The following is a 20,242-nucleotide window of genomic DNA, read 5'->3' as shown; positions in this document are numbered from 1 at the left end:
GCTGTGTATTTTTACGTGTTATTTGGTATGATTTGGCAGCTTCATAGCTTAAAGATTACTGGACAGAGTGTTCTTGCCAACAGTGCTTGCATGATATTTTCTGTCGACGGCGTTTGCGTGAGATTTTCGCTACGGAGAACAGTTCAGTAATGATTGTGGAAAAGTATTTCTACTTTATATAGGCTGTGTATTTATCATATCATTCCTGCTTTTACTATATGTTACTCTTATTTTAGGTTTTGTGTGCTATTTGGCATGATTTGGTAGGTTATTTTTGGGTCTGCGAACGCTCACAAAATTTTCCCATATAAATAAATGGTAATTGCTTCTTCACTTAACGACATTTCGGCTTACGAACAGTTTCATAGGAACGCTCTACCTTCGGATGGTGGGGGAAACCTGTATTATGAACCAGATGGAGATTTGGAGGATTGGTGCACATTGGGCTCTACCCCACAAATCTAAAATATCAACTTGGTAGTGAGTGAGAGTCTTGAGGATTTGAATACAAAATCTAGGGTTATATTTCTAAAAGCATGCTGAAGAGATGATAATTTCTAAATGAAATAATACACCAAGAATCTGCTCTCCTATTGGTTACTCCCAGAAAAGCAATGAAAAACAATCATTTACCTAGTAATCATCTCCTGGGCTTTGCCCAAAACTGCAGCTACATTTATCTGAACTGCTACTTGAACAATAACTTAAGAAGTGAAAAACAGAAATAGAAAATGCTAGAAGCAGTCAACAGATCTGTGGAGAGAAAAACAGTTAAAAGTTCAGATCACTGAGCCTTCTTCAAATATTATTTCAGATTTTCAGCAACTGCAAAGTTTTTGATCTTCAAAAATAACTTCCATCTGCCAAGTTGTTTGGATATATATCCTGGATTTCTGTTGGAAATAAAACTACATTAATGTGTGTATTTACTACATTTTAACATCCTGATAATTGACATAACTCCTGTAATGGAATGAAGACAACTGACCATGGCCAATAGTTCCCACATAAATAAGCCTTGAACTAACACAGGCCCATAGAAGAGATTCTACAGATGCTGGAATTCTTGAGCAACGCACATAAAATGCTGGAGGAACTCAGCAAGTCAGGTAGCATTTTTGGAGGGGAATAAACAGTCAACATATCAAGCCCATACAAGATGGAACATGTCAAGTGACAGATGCCAAAGCATCACAAACAGCAGGAAATCTGCAGATGCTGGAAATCCAAGCAACACATAAAAAAATGCTGGAAGAACTCAGCAGGCCATGCAGCATTTTGCGTGTGGTGCCAAAGCATCTATCTTTTTACTCCATCATAAAACTCCAGATCAAATCTTTATGCTGTAGTTCCGTAGATCTGGATTTCACAACAAAACGTCAGCCATTAGGGGAATCCTCTCTCATAAAGCAACAGGTGGTATTTTTTTTTTAAACTACCGAATTTGGGTTGACCATTGCTGTACTGAGGGAATACTGCAATTCTGTGAGCTTCAAAATAGCCATATTCCGTCAGTACAACAATAATCAATCCAAATTATTTTCTGAAGTCTATAATAAGGCTTGTTTGAATCTACAAACATATATCTCAAAATACAGCAACTGAACAAAATCCACATGTGACACCATGTCAAAGGTACAGATCAAATTCTTTTGTTTATGTCACCATTACCTATTTTTTTTGCCAATCAACATGTCCTCAGTATCATTCCCTTCTTCTGTCTGTGGTCGATCTTGTTCTTGATTTTCCGGGAGAGTCTCATTCTTCACAGACACCGTCTCTCCATTTACTGCAAAATCTGTTGAAAGTTTGTTGGAGAAATGGATCAAATGCAGATTTTTTTAAAATAAAAAATAATCTAACTCAGAAATAAACCAGAAAAATTACATAAATATTTTCCTTTCATTTTAATTTTCTTCTAGTATATTTGACCACAAACAGAAGTGATGTCAAGCTGAATCCTACTGCACAATTACACTCATTTTCAAGCACAACTGCTCAGACAATGATAAATTTCTCCCTCTTTACTCTCAAATCTTATATATAAATTACACTGACACAATTGCCACAGACCTGCTAACTCTCAAACATGGGGATCATTCCTGCAAGTGACCTCCTATCAAGGAATATAATTTTACAATAAATATAGAAATATGAACTTATCAAAGACAGAGTGAAAACTCATCAATTAAGATCGTAATCAGAAAGAACGTAGTTATACTGATATGTTTCAGGAATGGGACAAAGGAGGCTGATACTAATAATAGAGCTCTGAAGGCATTACACAGGTACAAAAGAAATAGCCTCCAACTCACAGAAGGGAGACTGGGAAGAATATCAGATATTATAGCACCGAGCTACAACCTATATTACAGGATCCTACCTAACAGAATCTTACCCGAGTCTTGCTTCTTTGCTGTGTTATTTTCAGCTTCTTTCTCCTCTTCTTTGGTTTTATCTTTCTGCTGCTCTAGTTCAGAGGGATTCTTTTTCAATGTATTGTTGCTAGAATCATCTCCTCCCATAAACATGGACTTTAAATGACTGTAGATCTCCCCAGCTTTTGTCATGACTTCCTGGCTGGCTTTATAGCGACGTATCTGGAAAACAATGCCAATAATATGTCAACATGAGGAGCAAGACCAGGTCCTATCAAATAAAGCACAATTTTGCATTCTATTCAGCATGGTCTCAAAACAGGCTTTGCAAGCCCAAAAACACTAATGAGGAATGGTGCAGCTTGCAACTCTTTGGGGAGATACCTCAGCGTCAGTGCCTGACACTTCCAAGAGCCAAGGTAATTAAGGAAGGAAAATTAAAGAAATATAGTTAACAAATACAAAAAACACATTTTCCTTAATTCACCAAGTCATAAAATATAATGCCTTAAATTAATTAGAAACTTGCCCCAAGGCCAACTCTAATAAGTTTAAATTTAATTGTTACACAACTATACACATGTATACAGCTAAACAAAACAGCACTCCTCTGGGGCTAATGTCGGAAACACAGTACATACAGTCACACACAGCACATAGAATCACGATAGCGCATACAGTCACAAAATAATATTAACACAAGTCCCAAGTGGCATGGCCTGAAGATCGATGGTGGGTGGGATGTTGTGCTGGATCAAATACAAAATGTTACTTTTAAAGTAAACCCTCCCCCTTTTTTAATTTCCCATTTTGGCTCCCCTCTTTCCACTTCTCTTCTCCTCACATGCCCGTCACCTCACTCTAATGCCCCTCCTCCTTCCCTTTCTCCAATGGTCCATGCTCTTCTATCACCCTTTACCTCTTCCACCATCACCTTCCAGTTTCTCATTTCATACCCTCCTGCCTTGTGCTCCTTTCCCTCCCCCGCCTTCTTATTTTGGCTTCCTCCTTCCTTTCAGTCTCGATGAAGGGTCTTGGCCCAAAACATCAACTGTTCATTCTCCTCCATAGACGCTGCTTGACCTGCTGAGCTCATCCAGCATTTTGTGTTTGTCCTCTGGACTTCCAGTATTTGCAGAATCTCGGTGTAAATGTTACTTGCTTTATTCATTTCCAACTCCCAAGGGAAGATACAAGTTACTTTCAAAATATATAAAAATTTAAAAATTATCTAATTTAGAAGTTAATTTATTCTGCAGTTTTTCCATGGTTTCTATTGCAGGTCAGTGGGACTAGGCAGAAAATGGTTCAGCACAGCCAAGAAGCGCCAAAAGGCCTGTTTCTGTGCTGCAGTTTTTCTATGGTTTCTACTCAAGGAAAGTATGTATGACCTCAACTATCTTACTGGACCTTGCTAACCTTTACACCCACAACTATAACATAATTTTGTAACCAACAATGCTTGAATCAACACTGAAGCCGTTATGTTATCTACAATTTTGGTCATTTCAGTGGTTACCTTGTTGGATTATCACCCTCCACAATTAAATAGCTCAAAACTGAATATTAGGGCAAGGCAGAATGGACCAGAGACATATTCTGACTCCAGTCCTCAAAAAGCATCACATTTAAATTCCTTTCCCATATCTTTAAATCTCTAGCTTTGTACTATCCTATACTTTCAATCCCTTCCATCTTGGCATTCTTTACAGATACTTAATTCAGTTGGGAATTGCCTCACTGTTGGAAGCATATTCAATTACCTGTCTCCTAAATCTCTCTGGATCTTTGTTACTTTTAAAACTGGAGCTTACCAATATTTCAATCACACAAGTTTTCCTTTCTGGCTTGTCATTGGTTTCTTTATACTTGGGATGTTCTTATGCTAATGCCAAAATACATTTCCAAGTTCTTTACTTAATTTTATTTCTATTGAAATGAAAGAAAATACGTTACCGTTAATTCAGGTGCATAAGCCGAGAATTTGGCCCTAAAATTAGGGGGTCGGCTTATACAGAGGGTTCCAACTTTGGAAAAACGAACACACAGAAGACAGGGCCTATTTATTGGCTGTTTTTGAGTCAAATTCGTTCCACTGTCGATGCATAAATTCTTTGAATGGTTTGTTTAAACTCACATCTAGTGGCTGGAGCACAGACGTCAAACCACCGGGGATGACTGCAATATCTGTATTTTCATCTTTCAATGCTGCTTTTGTCTCACCTGACAAGTGCACTTTGAACATGTCCCAGACAAGTAGCGACTTTTTCTTCCCCGAAATCTTCGGGACGTTGACGCCACACCTCTTTAACCCACTTCAAGCAACCAGCTTCGTCCATCCAGCAGCGTTTTTGGACGTAAACAACAACACCCCGCTGGAATTTTCAGAGCAACCTTTGTTTTTCGTCTCAACACAAGATCACGTCTATTCATAAATCGGGTGCACCAACTTTGCACGGTTTTGAAATTTTCGCTGACCTTACGGTGTTTTTCGTCCCACTTCAATGCTTGAACTCGAATCATTTCTCCGGTAACAATGCATCCAGACGATCGCTGGTGATTCGCCCACTCAAACTTTTTCTTCCAGTTCTGGCCACTGGCATATTTTCCCGCGGTTTGCACATTTCATCTTTGGCATTTTCCCTCAGCATATCCTCTGCCTTACTCCACTCTCTCACTTGTTTCTCGTTTACAATAAACTTCTTAGCAGCTGCAGAATTATTCGTTCCTTTAGCAAAGTCAACAACCTTCAGCTTGAAGCCAGCATCATATCGCATTCGTTTTAATCTTTTGTACATGGTGGTCGCAAACTCAATAGTGAGTACACGCACTGATCCCACCACCCCGTGTTATGTTTTAACGAGATTACAATGGGCGCTAAATGGTTTCACGGGGGTTACATTTCAGAAGATTCTTTAACATTGAAGACCTAATCCAAAATTTCCCTCCTTGATTTATTTATTAAAAATTCGCTTATAACGCTCTACAATGTGTAGGCCTGTTTTCTTAGCAGGTACTGGTTCACAAATTTCCAGGTTCTGGATCCGGCAAAGCTGAGTACTGGCATGTGAGTTCTTGCAATCTTTTCTGGTTAAATCAAAAACCTCTACAAAAGGGGTCGGCTTCTACAAAGGTAACATGAAAAAGTCACTTTTTTAACCTTGGAAATGGGGGTCGGCTTATACTCCAGAATATATGGTAAGTTGTTACATTTATAATTGACTAGATTGTTGACTATTTCTTTGCTGCAGTAGATCTGTATAATTCTCAGGAAAGTAGTTCATAGAAAAAATCTTTGTTACATTTGAACAATAATACTATAGCACCCTTTGTTGTAAGACAGAAATAGAGTAAAACCATGATTTCTCATCACAATTCTCTTGTTTTGTGAGACATCACATCTGAAGTGTAGCCATTACACTTCTTAGACAACTCTATTGGCCAGGAGTCTGGAAAATCACCCTCCACTTTTTCCCCATAATGGCAAGTGTTTTTCTATACCTACTTAATCCACCTCAAAAAATAAACTATTTTCAACTGACGGGTAGCACCTTGTTCCCTCCCCCCAAAAAAGGAAGCAAGTTTTCAACATCACAGAATGTCAACAAAGATTAGTACTTAAACACAAGAATTAAGTGTGAACTCACAATTCAAAGCCAGGTTCCCACCTTAATCCAAGTATTAGAACATATTACCTAATTCAAAATCTGCACAAAGAGATTTATATTTAGCTGGGATGCAAAATATATCGGAATACTAACATCCACAACTTCATTCCTAACTTCTGAATTATACCACCAACAATGCAGTACAAATTCTGTCTTCTGTGCACCTGCAGCTAGAATATAATTCATGGGTTTTTATAAATCCACTGTGCATTAACTGCACAGTGCTAGTGGGAGGAATCCATCAATACATCAAATCTCTTCACATTGCTGCTTTGCTCAGCAGATACATAGATTAGTGCATACAGATAGCATAGTTTTGGTTTCTAGATGATAATTGGGCTCGAGGTTTGGGAGAAGACTTGAATTATGATACCATAATACTGTTGTTAATTACTCAGTCAAATGTTGGACTTGTACCCATAAAAGAATCCATTGACGTGATGCCCTATGTTCACAAAAGACACAAGAGAGAACTTGAGGTGGACTAGGATAGTTCGATTAGTTGAACTAATTAAAAATAGCTCTTCTGTTTGCTATCCTGAGCATTTTACAAAAAACATACTTAGAAATTAATCTCTTAAGAATGGGGAGTTGGGACACACTTATAACAGTGAAATAAGATACAAATGCCATTAAAAATCCAGAGCAAGAAAAATAGAGACAAAAAAAAAGATTACAAGAGATAACAAGAACAAATAATGCTTAGTCACTTTAAAGTCAGACTAACAAAACTGTCCATCCTCCTCAAGGAACTTACTTTTGCTGGAATTAGGTCTGCAGATGGTGACTACTGCTTGGTTTACCAATAAACTAGCAGTAGTGGATGGTCAGCTCTTTATGTGGAAACAATTAAAATACCTCAGGATGAACACCAAATACATCTACTTCACCAAAACCTAATATACCACAAGAATGGATAGAAGCTGATTAAAATCAGATGTTATATAAAAAACAATTAAAAAAGCACAATAAACATACCTTTTTTAGTGTTGCAACCAAATCACTATGCTTCTGCAAGAGCTGTGTTGTGACTTGTAATGTTCGTAGTTCTTCGAGTGCCTCCACGCACTTCTTTACGTCCTTCAACAGACCAAGAATTAAAGTGTTAACGCATAACCTCTTAGTTCCTTTCAGTAAACCCTCTCTCCACATTGCTTTTTGTTCTGTTTTGGGCCACATGCCAGCCATTACAAACCACTCTCCGCTGCCAGCTTCAACATTTGTACTTGCTTCTAATTTGGCTCCTGTCGTGTAACTGTACAAAGCAATACCAAACTGAAGTAACATCACTGGTTCCCAAGAAAGTCTGCAATGAATGGCTTGTGACTATTATGCAAGAAGAAGAGAACACTGGTGCCACCTTGTGACAATTTATAAACTAAGCATTTTATTCCACATTTCACTGATACAGCAATGTTACTTCTTGGCATAATTAGTTTGGTGATACTATAGATCTTTTATGTGCATCAGAATATAATTTTTTGTGTGGGAGTTAGATTTTTCTGAAATCAAAAATAACTTAACTCTTGACACCTGCTGGTCCCATCCCATCTGCATCTTCATTGCTTGTCCTACTCTTGCTGGCTGCATCCTTATTAAGCAAGGGAAATATTATATATATTTCCCCTTGATAGGTTGAAGAATCTAATAGGCTTAATCATGCTGCCTGTAAGGAGTTCACATGTGCTCCCCATGATCGCGTGGGTTTCCCCAAACAGTCCAAAGATGTACTGGTCGGTAGGTTAGCTGGTGATTGGAAATTGTCCCATGATTAGACTAGGGTCAAATCGGGGAACTGCATGGCGGCAAAGCTAGAAGGGCCGATTCCGCGCTATATCTCAATTTAAAAAAATTTGGTGTGTATATTAGAAATAGTCTTCCTGATAGCTACTTGATTGAGTCAAATTCATTATAAAATGATTTCTAATTAACTTTCACAGAAACTGCATGTTACGAACTTGAATCCACCTATCAGATTTCAACAATGAGTATTTATTGGAATTCCTTCATAAAACTGCAAATGAAGAAAGTTAATGACACATTAATTATGTAATCTCAAATTCACTCACTCACTGTGTGTAGTCAGCAAGCTTGATCGACTGGATATTCCACAGCCTGGCCACAATGTAATCATCAAATTAGTATTTTAATACTGGTTACCCAAAGTTCCTCTAATTAAATTATTAAAATACACTGGAAGTCCTTTGGGAATAAGGTTCCTATCATTTTGTGCACATTCTTGGGATCATTTATGTCTGACCCCAACTCTAAAAGATCTTAAAAGTAGGAATTATTTTGTTAACCAGAAATGATATAAGCAAATGGATAAGTATAATGTGAATTCTCCAAGCTGGGAAAAGTTGCAGAACATTAACATGTAACTACAAGAATGAATTACTTTCTAGAAGTTAACTTTAACTTTGCAGTGCAGGTTGATTGTCACCTTTGGATATTTTCTGCAATCTTAGAAATTATTCTTAAATATTCCACATATGTAGCAAAAAACTTGCTTTCCAATGTAAATTTTTATTCATACTTACAGGACTGTCAACCTTTAGAGCATGCTTAATGTCAGTATGTATTTTCTGAAGCTTCTGTTCTGCGGTCAATTCTATCAAATGAAACAAAATTTCAGCAGAAATTTATTGTCACTATTGCAGTAAGCCTTAACAAATTGCAAGATGGAGCAGCATAAAGTACTGAAAGTCAGCTGAAAGTTCAGCTCCCTTTTCATCATCTGTTTAACTGATACAGATGATACAAAAAGAGAAAGATAGATCAGGGATCCTTTTAACTGCACAATCATGCATTCCCCTAACTCCCTGTAGAGGCTACGATGATTAAAAGTTTTTTAAAAAATGCTAGCTACTAAAGAAGTTCAAAAGTATATTTATTATCCAAGTACATATATAATCACCATTTAAAATCCTTAGATTCATTTTCTTGCAGGCATACTCAACAAATCTAATACCCTTACTAGAATCAATCAAAGACTGCACCAACCTATAAAGTTATTCAAGAGAGTTGCCAGGAAAGTTGATGAAGGCAGGGCAATGGATGTTGTCTACATAGACTATAGTTAAGCATTTGACAAGGTCCTGCGTGGGAGGTTGATCAAAAAAGATTCAATCGCTCGGCATTCAAGATGAGGTAGATTGGATTAGACACTGGTTTGGTGGGAAAAGCCAGAAAGCTGCCTCTTTGACTAGAAGCCTGTAACTGGTGGAGTGACGCAAAGATCGCTGCTGGGTCCATTGTTGTTTTTCATACAGATAGTTGATATAGATGACAATGTGTTAACTGGATCAGCAAATTTGCAATTGACGCCAAGATTAGGGGTGTGGTGAACAACGAGAAAGGCCATCATGGCTTACAGACGGATCTGGACCATCTGGAAAAAATGGGCTAAAAAAATGGCAGATAGAAGTTAATGCAGATAATGCAGCAACTGGCACTTTCAGTAGGATCAACCAGGGTAGGTCTTATATAGTGAACGGTAGGGCACTAAGGAGTGTGGTAGAACAAAGGGATCTGGGAATACAGGGCGATAATTCATTGGAAGTGGCTTCACAGGTAGATAAGTTTGTAAAGAAAGCTTTTAGCACACTGGCCTTCATAAATCAAAGTACTGAGCAAAGGAGATGTGATGTCATGTTGAAGTTGTACAAGCATTGGTGAGGCCTAATGTGGAGTATTGTGTGCAGTTTTGGTCACCTACCTACAAGAAAGATGTACATAAGGTTGAAAGAGTACAGAGAAGGACATTGCTGTGTCTGGGAAACCTGAGTTATAAGGAAAGTTTGAATAGGTTAGGATTTATTCCTTGAATGAGAGAAGATTTGATAGAGGTATACAAAATCGTGAGGGGAATAGATAGGGTAACTGCAAGCAGGCTTTTTCCACTGAGGTTGTGTGGGGCTACAACTGGAGATCATAGGTTAAGAGTGAAAAGTGAAAAGTTTAAGGGGAACATGAGGGGAAACCTCTTCACTGAAGGGTCATGAAAGTGTGGAACGAGCTGACAGCACAAGTGGTGCATGCAAGTTCAATTTCAATGCTTAAAGAGTACATGGACGATAGGGGTATGGACAGCTATGGTCCTGGTGAAAGTCAATGCAGTTTAAATAGTTCAGCATGGACGAGATGGGCTGAAGGGCCCATTTCAAGAACACAAGATGAAGAGCTCTTGAAAGTGAGTCCATAAGTTGTGAAAACATTTCAATGATGGGGTAAGTAACGTTACCCCCTTTGGTTCATGAGCTTGATGGCTCAGGGGTAATAACTGTTCATGGAGCTGAGAGTGAGTCCTGGGGCTCTTGAGGCTTCTTCCTAATGGCAGCAGCAAGAAAAGAGAATGACTTGGGTGGTGGGGGTCCTTGATGATGGATGCCATTTCCTGCGACAACACTCTGTGTAGATGTGCTCAATCGTGGGGAGGGCTTTACTTATGATGGACTTGGCCATATCCACCACTTTTTGTAGTATTTTCTGTTCAAGGGCATTGGTATTTCCATACTAGGCCATAATGAGGTGCAAAATTATAAAGGAAGCAGAGACGTTGTGTACTTTCTTTGTAATTGCATTTATATGCTGGGCCCAGGACAGAAGCACTGAAATGATAACACTAAGGAATTTAAAGTTGCTGATGTTCTCCTCCTCTGATCCTTCAATAAGAACTGGTTTTCTCCTCCTGAAGTCAATAATCAGTTCCTTGGCCTTGTTGACATTAAGAGGTTGATTTGTGGCACCATTCTCAGGCAGATATTCCCACAGCCTTGTGGTGCACCTGTACTGATGTAGATTGTGGAGATGTTGTGGCCAATCTGAAATGAGATCTGCAAATGAGGAAAATGAGGATCCAATAGCACAAGGAGGTTTTGAGACCAAGGTCTTGAAGCTTATTGATCGCGTTGAGGGGATGATAGTACTAAATACTGAGCTGAAGTTGATAAAGAGCATCCTGATGTATGCACCTTTGCTGTCCAGATGTTCCACGGTTGAACGAAGAGCAAATGAGATGGCATCTGCCATGGTCCTGTTGTGCTGGTAGACAAATTGGAGTGGATCCAAGTCGCTTCTCAGGCAGAAGGCGGCATGTTTTATCATCAACCTCTCAAAACACTTCAACACTGTGGATGCAACTGCTAGTTTAAATTAACCACTTTCAGCAAGAACTTAAAACAATAATGGAAAGTACCTTTTTTCTTTTCTATTTTTTTAACTTGCAGTTTCTCTTCTTTCTTTTTTTCTTTTTCTGCTTTGGCTGCCCTGCACAGAAATTAATAATTAAAACAGAGAGAGAAAAAAATCTAATTAGTAATTTCTGTTAGTTTCAGACCAACATTTCTCATATCCTAAACAATAAAAAGGAAAATGAAAAAAAGATTTATACAAGCACCTTAGGCCACTAGAGAACACTTTAGAACTAATTAGACATGCATTTTTTAAAAATGTACAAGTTATTATAACATAGAATTTTGGCAGCCAATCTGCACAAGGCAAGCAAAACTATGATAGTGGCCAAATAACTTTACAAGCGTTGATTGAGGATTAAATTTTAATTATGACCCTGGGCAAAATTATCTTGTGATTCTTTAGAATCATGGGATTCATTAATCCATCCCAGCTCTCTTACCGCATTTGCTCCATGGTATTGATAGCTCCAGAATCTCAATAGACAGACTGGGCATTTTTCATGCATTAGCTACCAACTTGGGAGCATCATAGTGAAAACCCAACCAAATTTGAGCTACACCAATGCAAGACTGCTAATGAGGACTAGTTGCCTAATCTTGGCATCCTATATATAGGTTCTACATATCCACACGTGTAGGGAGAAGACAGAACATAGCCCAGAAATAAGGTAATATTTTACTGGATGACCAAACTTTGAGCTGATGTTTAAATATAAGACATTCTGCAGATGCTGGAAATCGAGGAATACACAACAAGTCTGGAGTAACTCAGCAGTTCAGGCAGCATCCATGGAGAGGAATAAACAATTGATATTTCAGGCCAAAACCATTCATCAGGACTAGCTAAATGGTCTTGGACCAAAATGGCAACTGTTTACTTCTCTCCACATTTACCGCCTGACCTCCTGAGATCCTCTAGCACTTTGTGTCTGAAGAGATGTTTGTAACAACAGATGTTTGTCCAGTGGTATATCCCATGAAATAGCATAGGATGCTGAAATCTGAACTGTTACAGCTGCTGGACAATGAAATATAACTCACCTTTCTTTGTGTCGATCTTCCTGCTTACGTTTTCTTTCTTTAGGCTCTCTTTCTTTTTTCTGTTTATTTGTGGGTTCAGAATGTGGTTTCTTTGGCTTTTTTTTCACCTGCAAATAATAATGACGTGTTCTATTTCACCTTTTAAACTATATTTAACAAAAAAAACACTTAAATACATTGAATTGTTAGTTGTGCAGCAAAAATGAGATACAAGACCATAAGACATAGGAGCAGAGCTAGGCCTCTCAGCCCGTCGAGTTTCCTCCACCATTTCATCATGGCTGATCCATTTCTCCTCTCAGCCCCAATTTCCTGTGCTTTCTTCCTGTATCCCTTCATGCCCTGACCAATCAAGGATCTATCAACCTCTGCTTTAATATACATAAAGAGTTGGCCTCCTTAGCTGCCTGTCGCAACAAATTCCACAGATTCACCACTCTCTGGCTAAAGAAATTCCTCATCTCTGTTCTAAAATGACACCCTTCTATTCTTAGGCTCTCCACCATAAGAGGCATCCTCTTCACATCCACTCTATTAAGGCCTTCCATTTGATAGGTTTCAATTAGGTCACCGCTCATTCTTCTGAATATCAGTGACTACAGGCCCAGAGCCATCAAACATTCTTCATATAACAAGCCATTCAATCCTAGAATCATTTTTGTGAACCTCCTTTGAACCCTCTCCAGTTTCAGCACATCCTTTCTCAGATAAGGGGCCCAAACTGCTCACAATACTCCATGTGAGGCCTCAACAGTGCTTTATAAAGCCTCAACGTTACATCCTTGTTTTTATATTCTAGCCCTCTTTAAGTAAGTGCTAACACTGCAAACAAGAGAAAATCTGCAGATGCTTGTAATCCAAGCAACACACAAAATGCTGGAGGTCCTCAGAAGGCCAGGCAGCGTCTATAGAAAAGAGTATAGTCGACATTTTGGGCTGAGACCCTTCAACAGGACTGTCTTGCTGAAGGGTCTCAGCTCAAAATGCCGACGCTAGTCTTTTCCGTAGACACTGCCTGGCCTGCTGAGTTCCTCCAGCACTTTGCATGTGTCGTTAACATTGCATTTGCCATCCTCACCGCAGACTCAACCTACAAGTTAACCTTTAGGAAATCCTGAACGAGGACTCCCAAATCCCTTTGCACCTCAGTTTATTGAATTTTCTCTCCATTTAGAAAAAATCAACCCTTTCAGTTCTTCTACCAATGCATGACCATACACTTCCCAACACTGGATTCTATCTGCTACTTCTTTGCCCATTCTCCTAATCTGTCTAGGTCCTTCTGTAGCCTCTCTACTTCGAAACTACCTGCCCCTCCTCCTACCTTTATATCATCTACAAACGTGGCAACAGAGCCGTCATCCAAATCATTAACAAATAATGTAAGGAGAATCTGTCCCAACACAGACTCCTGAGGAACACCACTACTGACCAGCAACCAACCAGAAAAGGCTCCCTTTATTCCCACTCTGCCTCTTGCCAGTCAGCCACTGCTTATTCATGCTAGAATCTTCTCTTTAATACCACAGGCTCATAGTTTATTAAGCAGCCTCATGCATGGCACCTTGTCAAATGCCTTCAGAAAATACAAATATACAGGATCAACCAATTCTTGTTTGTCCTGTTGTTATTCCTTCAAAGAACACCAACAGATTTTTCAGGGAGGATCTTCCCTTGAGGAAACCATGCTGACTACCACCTATTTTATCATGTGCCTCCAAGTACTCGAAAACCAAACCCTTATCAATCGGCTCCAACATCTTCCCAACCACCGAAGCCAGACTAACTGGCCCATAATTTCCTTTCTTCTGCCTCTCTCCCTTCTTGAAGAGTGGAAAGACATTTGCAGTTTTCTAGTCTTTCGGAACCAATAGAATCTGGTGAAGAGTGATGCAAAATACTTATTCAGTTCGTCTGCCATTACCTTGTCCCCCATCACTACCTCTTAAACATCATTTTCCAGCGGTCCGATATCCATTCTTGCCTCTCTTTTACACTGTATCTGAAGAAAATTTTGGTATACCCTTTAATGTTATTGGCTAGCTTATTTTCATATCTTATCTTTACCCTTCTTATTAAATTTTTTAGTTGGCTTCTGTTGCTATCTGAAAACTTCCCAATCCTCTAACTTCCCACTAATTTTTGCTCTATTATATGCCCTCTCTCTGGCTTTTATGTTGGCTTTGACTTCTCTTGTTATACCAAATTCCCAGTGATTTTCTAGATGTCATTCTGGTTTTCCTACACTTTGCTAATTTTTATGAATGTCAACACTTCCCAGAATAAATTAGTTTCTTCCAGTATAAAGGAATGCCTTGTTGGCCAATATGATTAAATATAAATAAAAACCTGATGCTGTAAAAGTATATATTGCCCTTTTGCATTTTCTGAAACTTTTTTTTGTAAAATATTGCAGAGTACTTTTAAATTATAACCTTAGCATTAGTATATAAATATCTCCAATGCAAATCCAAAATCAGAGTCAGTACTGCTGCTGCATCAGACTTTACGAAGAATCACACAGAGAAAGAAGGTTTTCTGAACATTTAGTGACAGTGTTAGAGCAAAAGATGCCACAGTTATCTGAAATCTGACCAAAACAAAATTAATAATAAACACTGGACATTAGTAATAAAACAGAAAATCTTGCATCCCTACAGTGTTCCGTGTTCTACTGCCCTCTAGTGGCTACTTGCATATACTGTATTGGATATATTAGTGGCCATCTTATGATCCTAGTTTTGAATGATTTAAATGTAACCCCCACATACAATTATTAGCATATACATATCTATTATGACTCTCATTCTTAAGTTTGAAATTATCTTCAATTGCTGTAATTATCTTATCAGTTGTTAGAATACTGAGTGTACTGGAAATTGCAAAGGCTACAGGACCAGACATCTCAGTTGTAGTATAAAAGACCAGCTAGCTATTCCAGTACAGCTACAATACAGGTATGATATTATCTTGCAATCTTGCTTGTAAAAGCAGGACAAATCCAAATCAGCCTAATTGCCACCCATATCAATCTACTCTCCATCATTAAACACCACTTACTCATTCAAAGCTATTTTGGTTTTGCCAGCATCGCTCTTTTCAGAACTTATTAAATGCAGACCTGGAGAGCTGAGTTCCAGATAGCAAGAGGAAGTGACAGCCCTTGACATCAAGGTTGTGTTTGATCAACCGGCATCAAGATGCACTGGTAAAATTGAAGGTCAGTGGTCCTGAAGGTGAAAGTATTTGAGTGCCGAGAGTTATACACTGCACAAAGGAGGACAGCTATGGTTGACAGAGTTCAATACTCAACAACTCAATTTCACCATAGGAGCTTCTCAGGGCAATTTCCTGGGCCAAACCATTTTTAGCAGCTTCAAGGACCTTTCTCCATCACAAGGAAGAAAATAATTGCACAACATTCAGTTTCAGTCAGGAGTCCTTAGCAAATTAAGTAATTCAGCCCTTCTTGCAACGTAACTGGGACAACACATCAGGCATTAGCTGATAAGTGGCAAACCACAGAAATGCCAGTTAACAACACTCACCAAAGTGAGAGCCTGACCATCTACTCTTCCCATTCAATGACATTACCACTGGCAAGTCTCCCAACATCAAAATATTGGAGTGTCACTGACTAGAAACTCAACTGCGCAGAGACTTCTAATCTGCAGCCATTACCCTAAGGTCTTTCAGTCATCTACAAGGCACATCAGAGAAGTGACAATACTCTCCACCTCCCTGGATGACTGCAGTGCCCACAATTCAAAGCAGCATTCAAGGCAAACCACCCACTTGACTGACTTGATAGTATTAGCAGCCACTGAGTTTATTGTTTTGGTCAATCATGAGTATAAATGATCCTCTAGTTAATCACCCCATCAACCACTCTGAACAACTATAACTATGACTATGACTACTACCAGCTCATAGTGGCGGCAAACTGTACCACTACAGTTATTCCAATACATTCCAACAGCAGCTCTCACTCTGCCATCATGAAGGACAGGAACATCAGATGATGCCTTGAACCGTGAAACACAGCATGTTGTGATATCCAAATCTTGAAACTCCCTCTCCAATAGCATTGTCAGAGTACCTTCACCAGTAGACTGCTCCCCACCACCTTATTAAGAGCAATTATGGAAGGGCAATAAATAGTTACCTTGCAAATTAGCCCTAGGGAACAAAAATGAACTTTAAAAATTGTATTAGTTGACACATCCCTGAGCCTGATTTTATCACCAGTTTGGTCTCTATATGGTCACCCAATAAAAATTACATTAAAGTTCAAGGAACAACATAAAAATTTATGTATAGGAAAGAGGTAAAAGGTCAATACGTTTTAATAAACTTTTTGTATTAACCACAGATATTTTATGACTACCCACAGTTACATAATCTACTATTACTTACAGGATAGATCCAGGTAGTTAAAAATAGCATGCAAAAATAATAAAAATGAATGACCACTAAAACCATAACCACAATAACACTACATCTTCAAAGAATGTTGATGAAGATCTGAACAAAATTAAAATCGTCAAAATGAACTGAATCAATATAAACTAAAATCACCTCCTTTTCCACTGCAGAGTCCGAATCAGAGGAGTATTTTGACTTAGCCCGAACTTTCTTGACTTTCTTTGATGGTTCTTTCTTTACTTCATCTATTTCATCAACTAACTTGTCCTGATCATCCTCTTTTTCTTTTTCTTCTTTCCGTTTCCTCTTCTCTTCTTCTTCCTCTTCCCTTTCCTTTTCTCTTAATTTTCGTAGCTCTTCCTCCTGCTGTTTCCTTCTCCTTTCCTCTATCTCTCTCTTTCGTTCTTCATCTCGCTTTTTCCAGTCACTGATCTTATCTTCAGAATCGCTGTCACTGCTAAAATTAAACAATGAATAAGGTACATACATAGGTTTGCAGGAGATTTCTAAAGGAACCAGCACAGGTGCAAAGGGCTAAATGGTTATGCTCTGTACTCTTCTTTTCACTGATTAGTTGTTATAATTTCAGGTGACGTTTTAAAATGTCTTGATATTACTACTGGTTTGAGGTCTTCCTCATCTGCATCAGAGCTCCTTTCCAAATACTCAGAAGTTAAAGGCCTCTGACTGCAAATCTGATAAGCAATGATGAGAGTGCCAGGGTCCAAGGAATTTAATCAGTCCTCCTAATGTTTCCAATAAATTCTCTTTTCAATTAAGTTTTTTTAAGCTCCCTTCTGAAATTAGACTCTTGGCCGTCTCCCAATTTTGCTATATTTATTTTGTCATTTGCTTTAGTCACTTATCTCCTTATAATTTCTTCTGTAATCACAGAGATCCCACTAATTTCCGTTATTTCTTTTCTAAACAGTTCAAGAATCCCTTATTACATTTGTTTTTATATTTGTTATGTTACTCTCATTCTAACTTTATCATATTTTTGTCCATTCTTTGCTGGTTTCTAATGTTGAAAGACAGCTTGATAATATTGTACTACTCTTAGTTCAGTCCAATTCCAAGAGTAGGAGCCACATATCAATTTTCTGACTGTATTGTATTTTGTGGCACGGTTATTATGGTAATCTGACCATAGTGACCAGGGTGGGGCATGGTAGAAGCAAATGAGGATAGCTACGTATTCTCGTTTTGTGAGTTTAGTTTAGTCTAGTTGAGAGTTAGAGGCAACTGGGAATTACATTTTTTGTTGATCGCTAATTGGGATGTTATTAGAATACTAATTGGAACACTTAAATATGTAAGAACGCCAATTCTGATATCGCTAATTAGAATGCTTAGTTACTGTGATTTGAACACAAAAATTGATATATCACTAATTTAGTTTTGTTAATTTTTTTTAAATCACTATAAAATCATTTGTCTTTGCTGGATTCAGAATAAAGTATCAAAAGTACCCTTTTCGACTTTGGAACTTTGTTATTTGGAAGTGCGTCATACAGAGTCGATCTCCTCGCTTAGTCTCTCAGCGGTTTTGGTTTGTTTTAAAGTAACTGCTACATTTTGTCAACAAAAAATTGTTATAGCAGACGAACACCAGTCTATGGCAATGGATTGCTTCGGACCTCTCGGCGAAACTGTAGCAGTTTGCAGCAAGTAAACGACCCTTTGTTGATTCGTGCTGTGTATTTGTGGTTTAAACCAGTTTTGAATGGTCAGCACTGCCTGTCCATTGGGGACCGTTGCTTAATCGTACGGTGTTTGCCTGAGGAGTTTGTCACTTTGTTTTATTGAAGTGCTGAAATATTCCGGTTGCCAACATTTAAATTGAAGTCTGTTTGTTCGGTCTGGTTTAAGCGCTGTGGATGCATGGACAGTTTTTTGTTGACTACGTTTATTGAATCAAAAATCGATGGTGCTGCCGGTGAACAAAGAGTTAATTGCGAGACACGCAACTAGAGAAAGCAACACAAGTGTATCGAAGCATGGAATTGGCACCAATGATTCTGGAGTCAGGGCTTGCAAACAAAACAGGAAATTGAAGCTAAAGCTAAGACTAATTGAATCGAAGTCTTCAAAAGGGTTTGAAGTAAATGTAAACAAAATTAAAGGTTTAATACCATCAATTAATAACCTTATGAAAAATAAAGAAAGTGTCTTACAAGTGCAATCTCAATTTGACTTACTTTTGTGAAGCTGCTGCTAAGCAACATCACATAATAAACTCATTACTTCCCCAGCTCGTGCAAGAAAGACAAAATAGACATTTTTCAAGCATTGATGGCTATTATAATGTATTCATAGGGGATGTGAAACAATAGTTGACCAAAATATGTTCTATTAGTCATGTTGCTGCAACAGGTGAATATGTCTCACCTTCCATCAGACAATGCTTCTTAAATTCCAAGGCATGTTTTGATTATGCAAAGAGCAGGTGACCCACAGGATATTGTGAAACTGAACCACGGTGTGTGTAACGTTTGTGCTCAAAGTTCTCTTGCAGGAAGAAAACCTTTTGTATCTTCTACCTCTTCTGCCAGCACTAAAACAAAGACCGATTAGCTGCATTAATTGTATTTCAACAATTACCGAACTACAACCATGCACTGGAAGAGCAAGAGGTGCAGATGGAAGAAGTGGATCATCTATGGAAAAGGAAGGAACAGCTTAAATTGGAGGAAGAAATTGCTATGCATATGGCTAAAGTTAATGTGTTAAGGCCTTCAAGTGTAGTGAGTGCTATAAGTGCTCCAGCAGGACAGTCCTATGGTGTGAGTTCCTACAATAAAAAGGCACAAAGGAAAACAAAAACACCCAATGTCAATGCTGATTTATTCGTTCCTCAAGTTTCCCTGAAACATGAACAAGACCCCCAAGAGGTTGTTCAGGGTCCTCTAATAAGGCACTCTGAAACTACGTCATATGCAACAGCTCAAAGTGCTCATGGGGACATTACCTTACAGCATGAAAACACTTGTTTTAGATGACAAGAGGTCAAAATAGTGCTATTGAACCAGAATGAAATAACAGCCTTATTGGTACAACAACATATTTCATCTTTGCCTAAAAAAAGATTCAAGTTTTTGATAGTGATCTATTGTTATATCATGCATTCATGAGGACTTTTATAAAGTGTTGAAGGCAAGAATGGCAGCTATAGCGACTACCTTTATTTCCTTGAACAGTACACTAGAGGTCACCCTAGAGAACTTCTCAGCATGTTGACCCCAAGAAAGGATATGTAAAAGCTAATGCTTTATTACAGGAACATTTTGGCAAATGAACAGAAAATTGCATCTGCCCACATGCAAAAGGCTCTTTCTTGGATACCTATCAAATCTGAAGGTGTGAAAGCTCTTCAAGACTACAGTCTTTTTCCTTAGAGGCTGTTGCAATGCCATGGAAGAAGTGAGCTGGTTATACCTGCCAATATGTCGATTGTTGTAAAGAAATTGTCCTATTTCTTAGGGATAAATGGAAAACAGTGGTTTGTAAACTGCAAGAAAGGCACAACCATAAG

The 20,242-nt window shown here is 38.4% G+C and overlaps 1 protein-coding gene across 1 annotated transcript in view; it reads right to left on the bottom strand.

Annotated features, from left to right (window-relative positions):
- Nucleotides 1-20,242, bottom strand: part of hdgfl2 (HDGF like 2) — an 82,264-nt gene that overhangs the window by 4,077 nt on the left and 57,945 nt on the right. The window contains exons 9-15 of the mRNA XM_063032237.1: nt 16,861-17,164; nt 12,283-12,389; nt 11,244-11,314; nt 8,587-8,657; nt 7,025-7,126; nt 2,399-2,600; nt 1,672-1,798 (exon numbers count right to left, since the gene is read on the bottom strand). Of these exons, the coding sequence (XP_062888307.1) occupies nt 1,672-1,798; nt 2,399-2,600; nt 7,025-7,126; nt 8,587-8,657; nt 11,244-11,314; nt 12,283-12,389; nt 16,861-17,164 (984 nt within the window). The remainder of the gene's footprint in view (nt 1-1,671; nt 1,799-2,398; nt 2,601-7,024; nt 7,127-8,586; nt 8,658-11,243; nt 11,315-12,282; nt 12,390-16,860; nt 17,165-20,242) is intronic.

The sequence above is a fragment of the Mobula hypostoma genome, chromosome 24 (assembly GCF_963921235.1).
Source record: "Mobula hypostoma chromosome 24, sMobHyp1.1, whole genome shotgun sequence".
NCBI lineage: Eukaryota > Metazoa > Chordata > Chondrichthyes > Myliobatiformes > Myliobatidae > Mobula > Mobula hypostoma.
The sequence above is the reverse complement of the archived record's forward strand: the minus strand, read 5'-3'. Positions and strand labels throughout refer to the sequence as shown.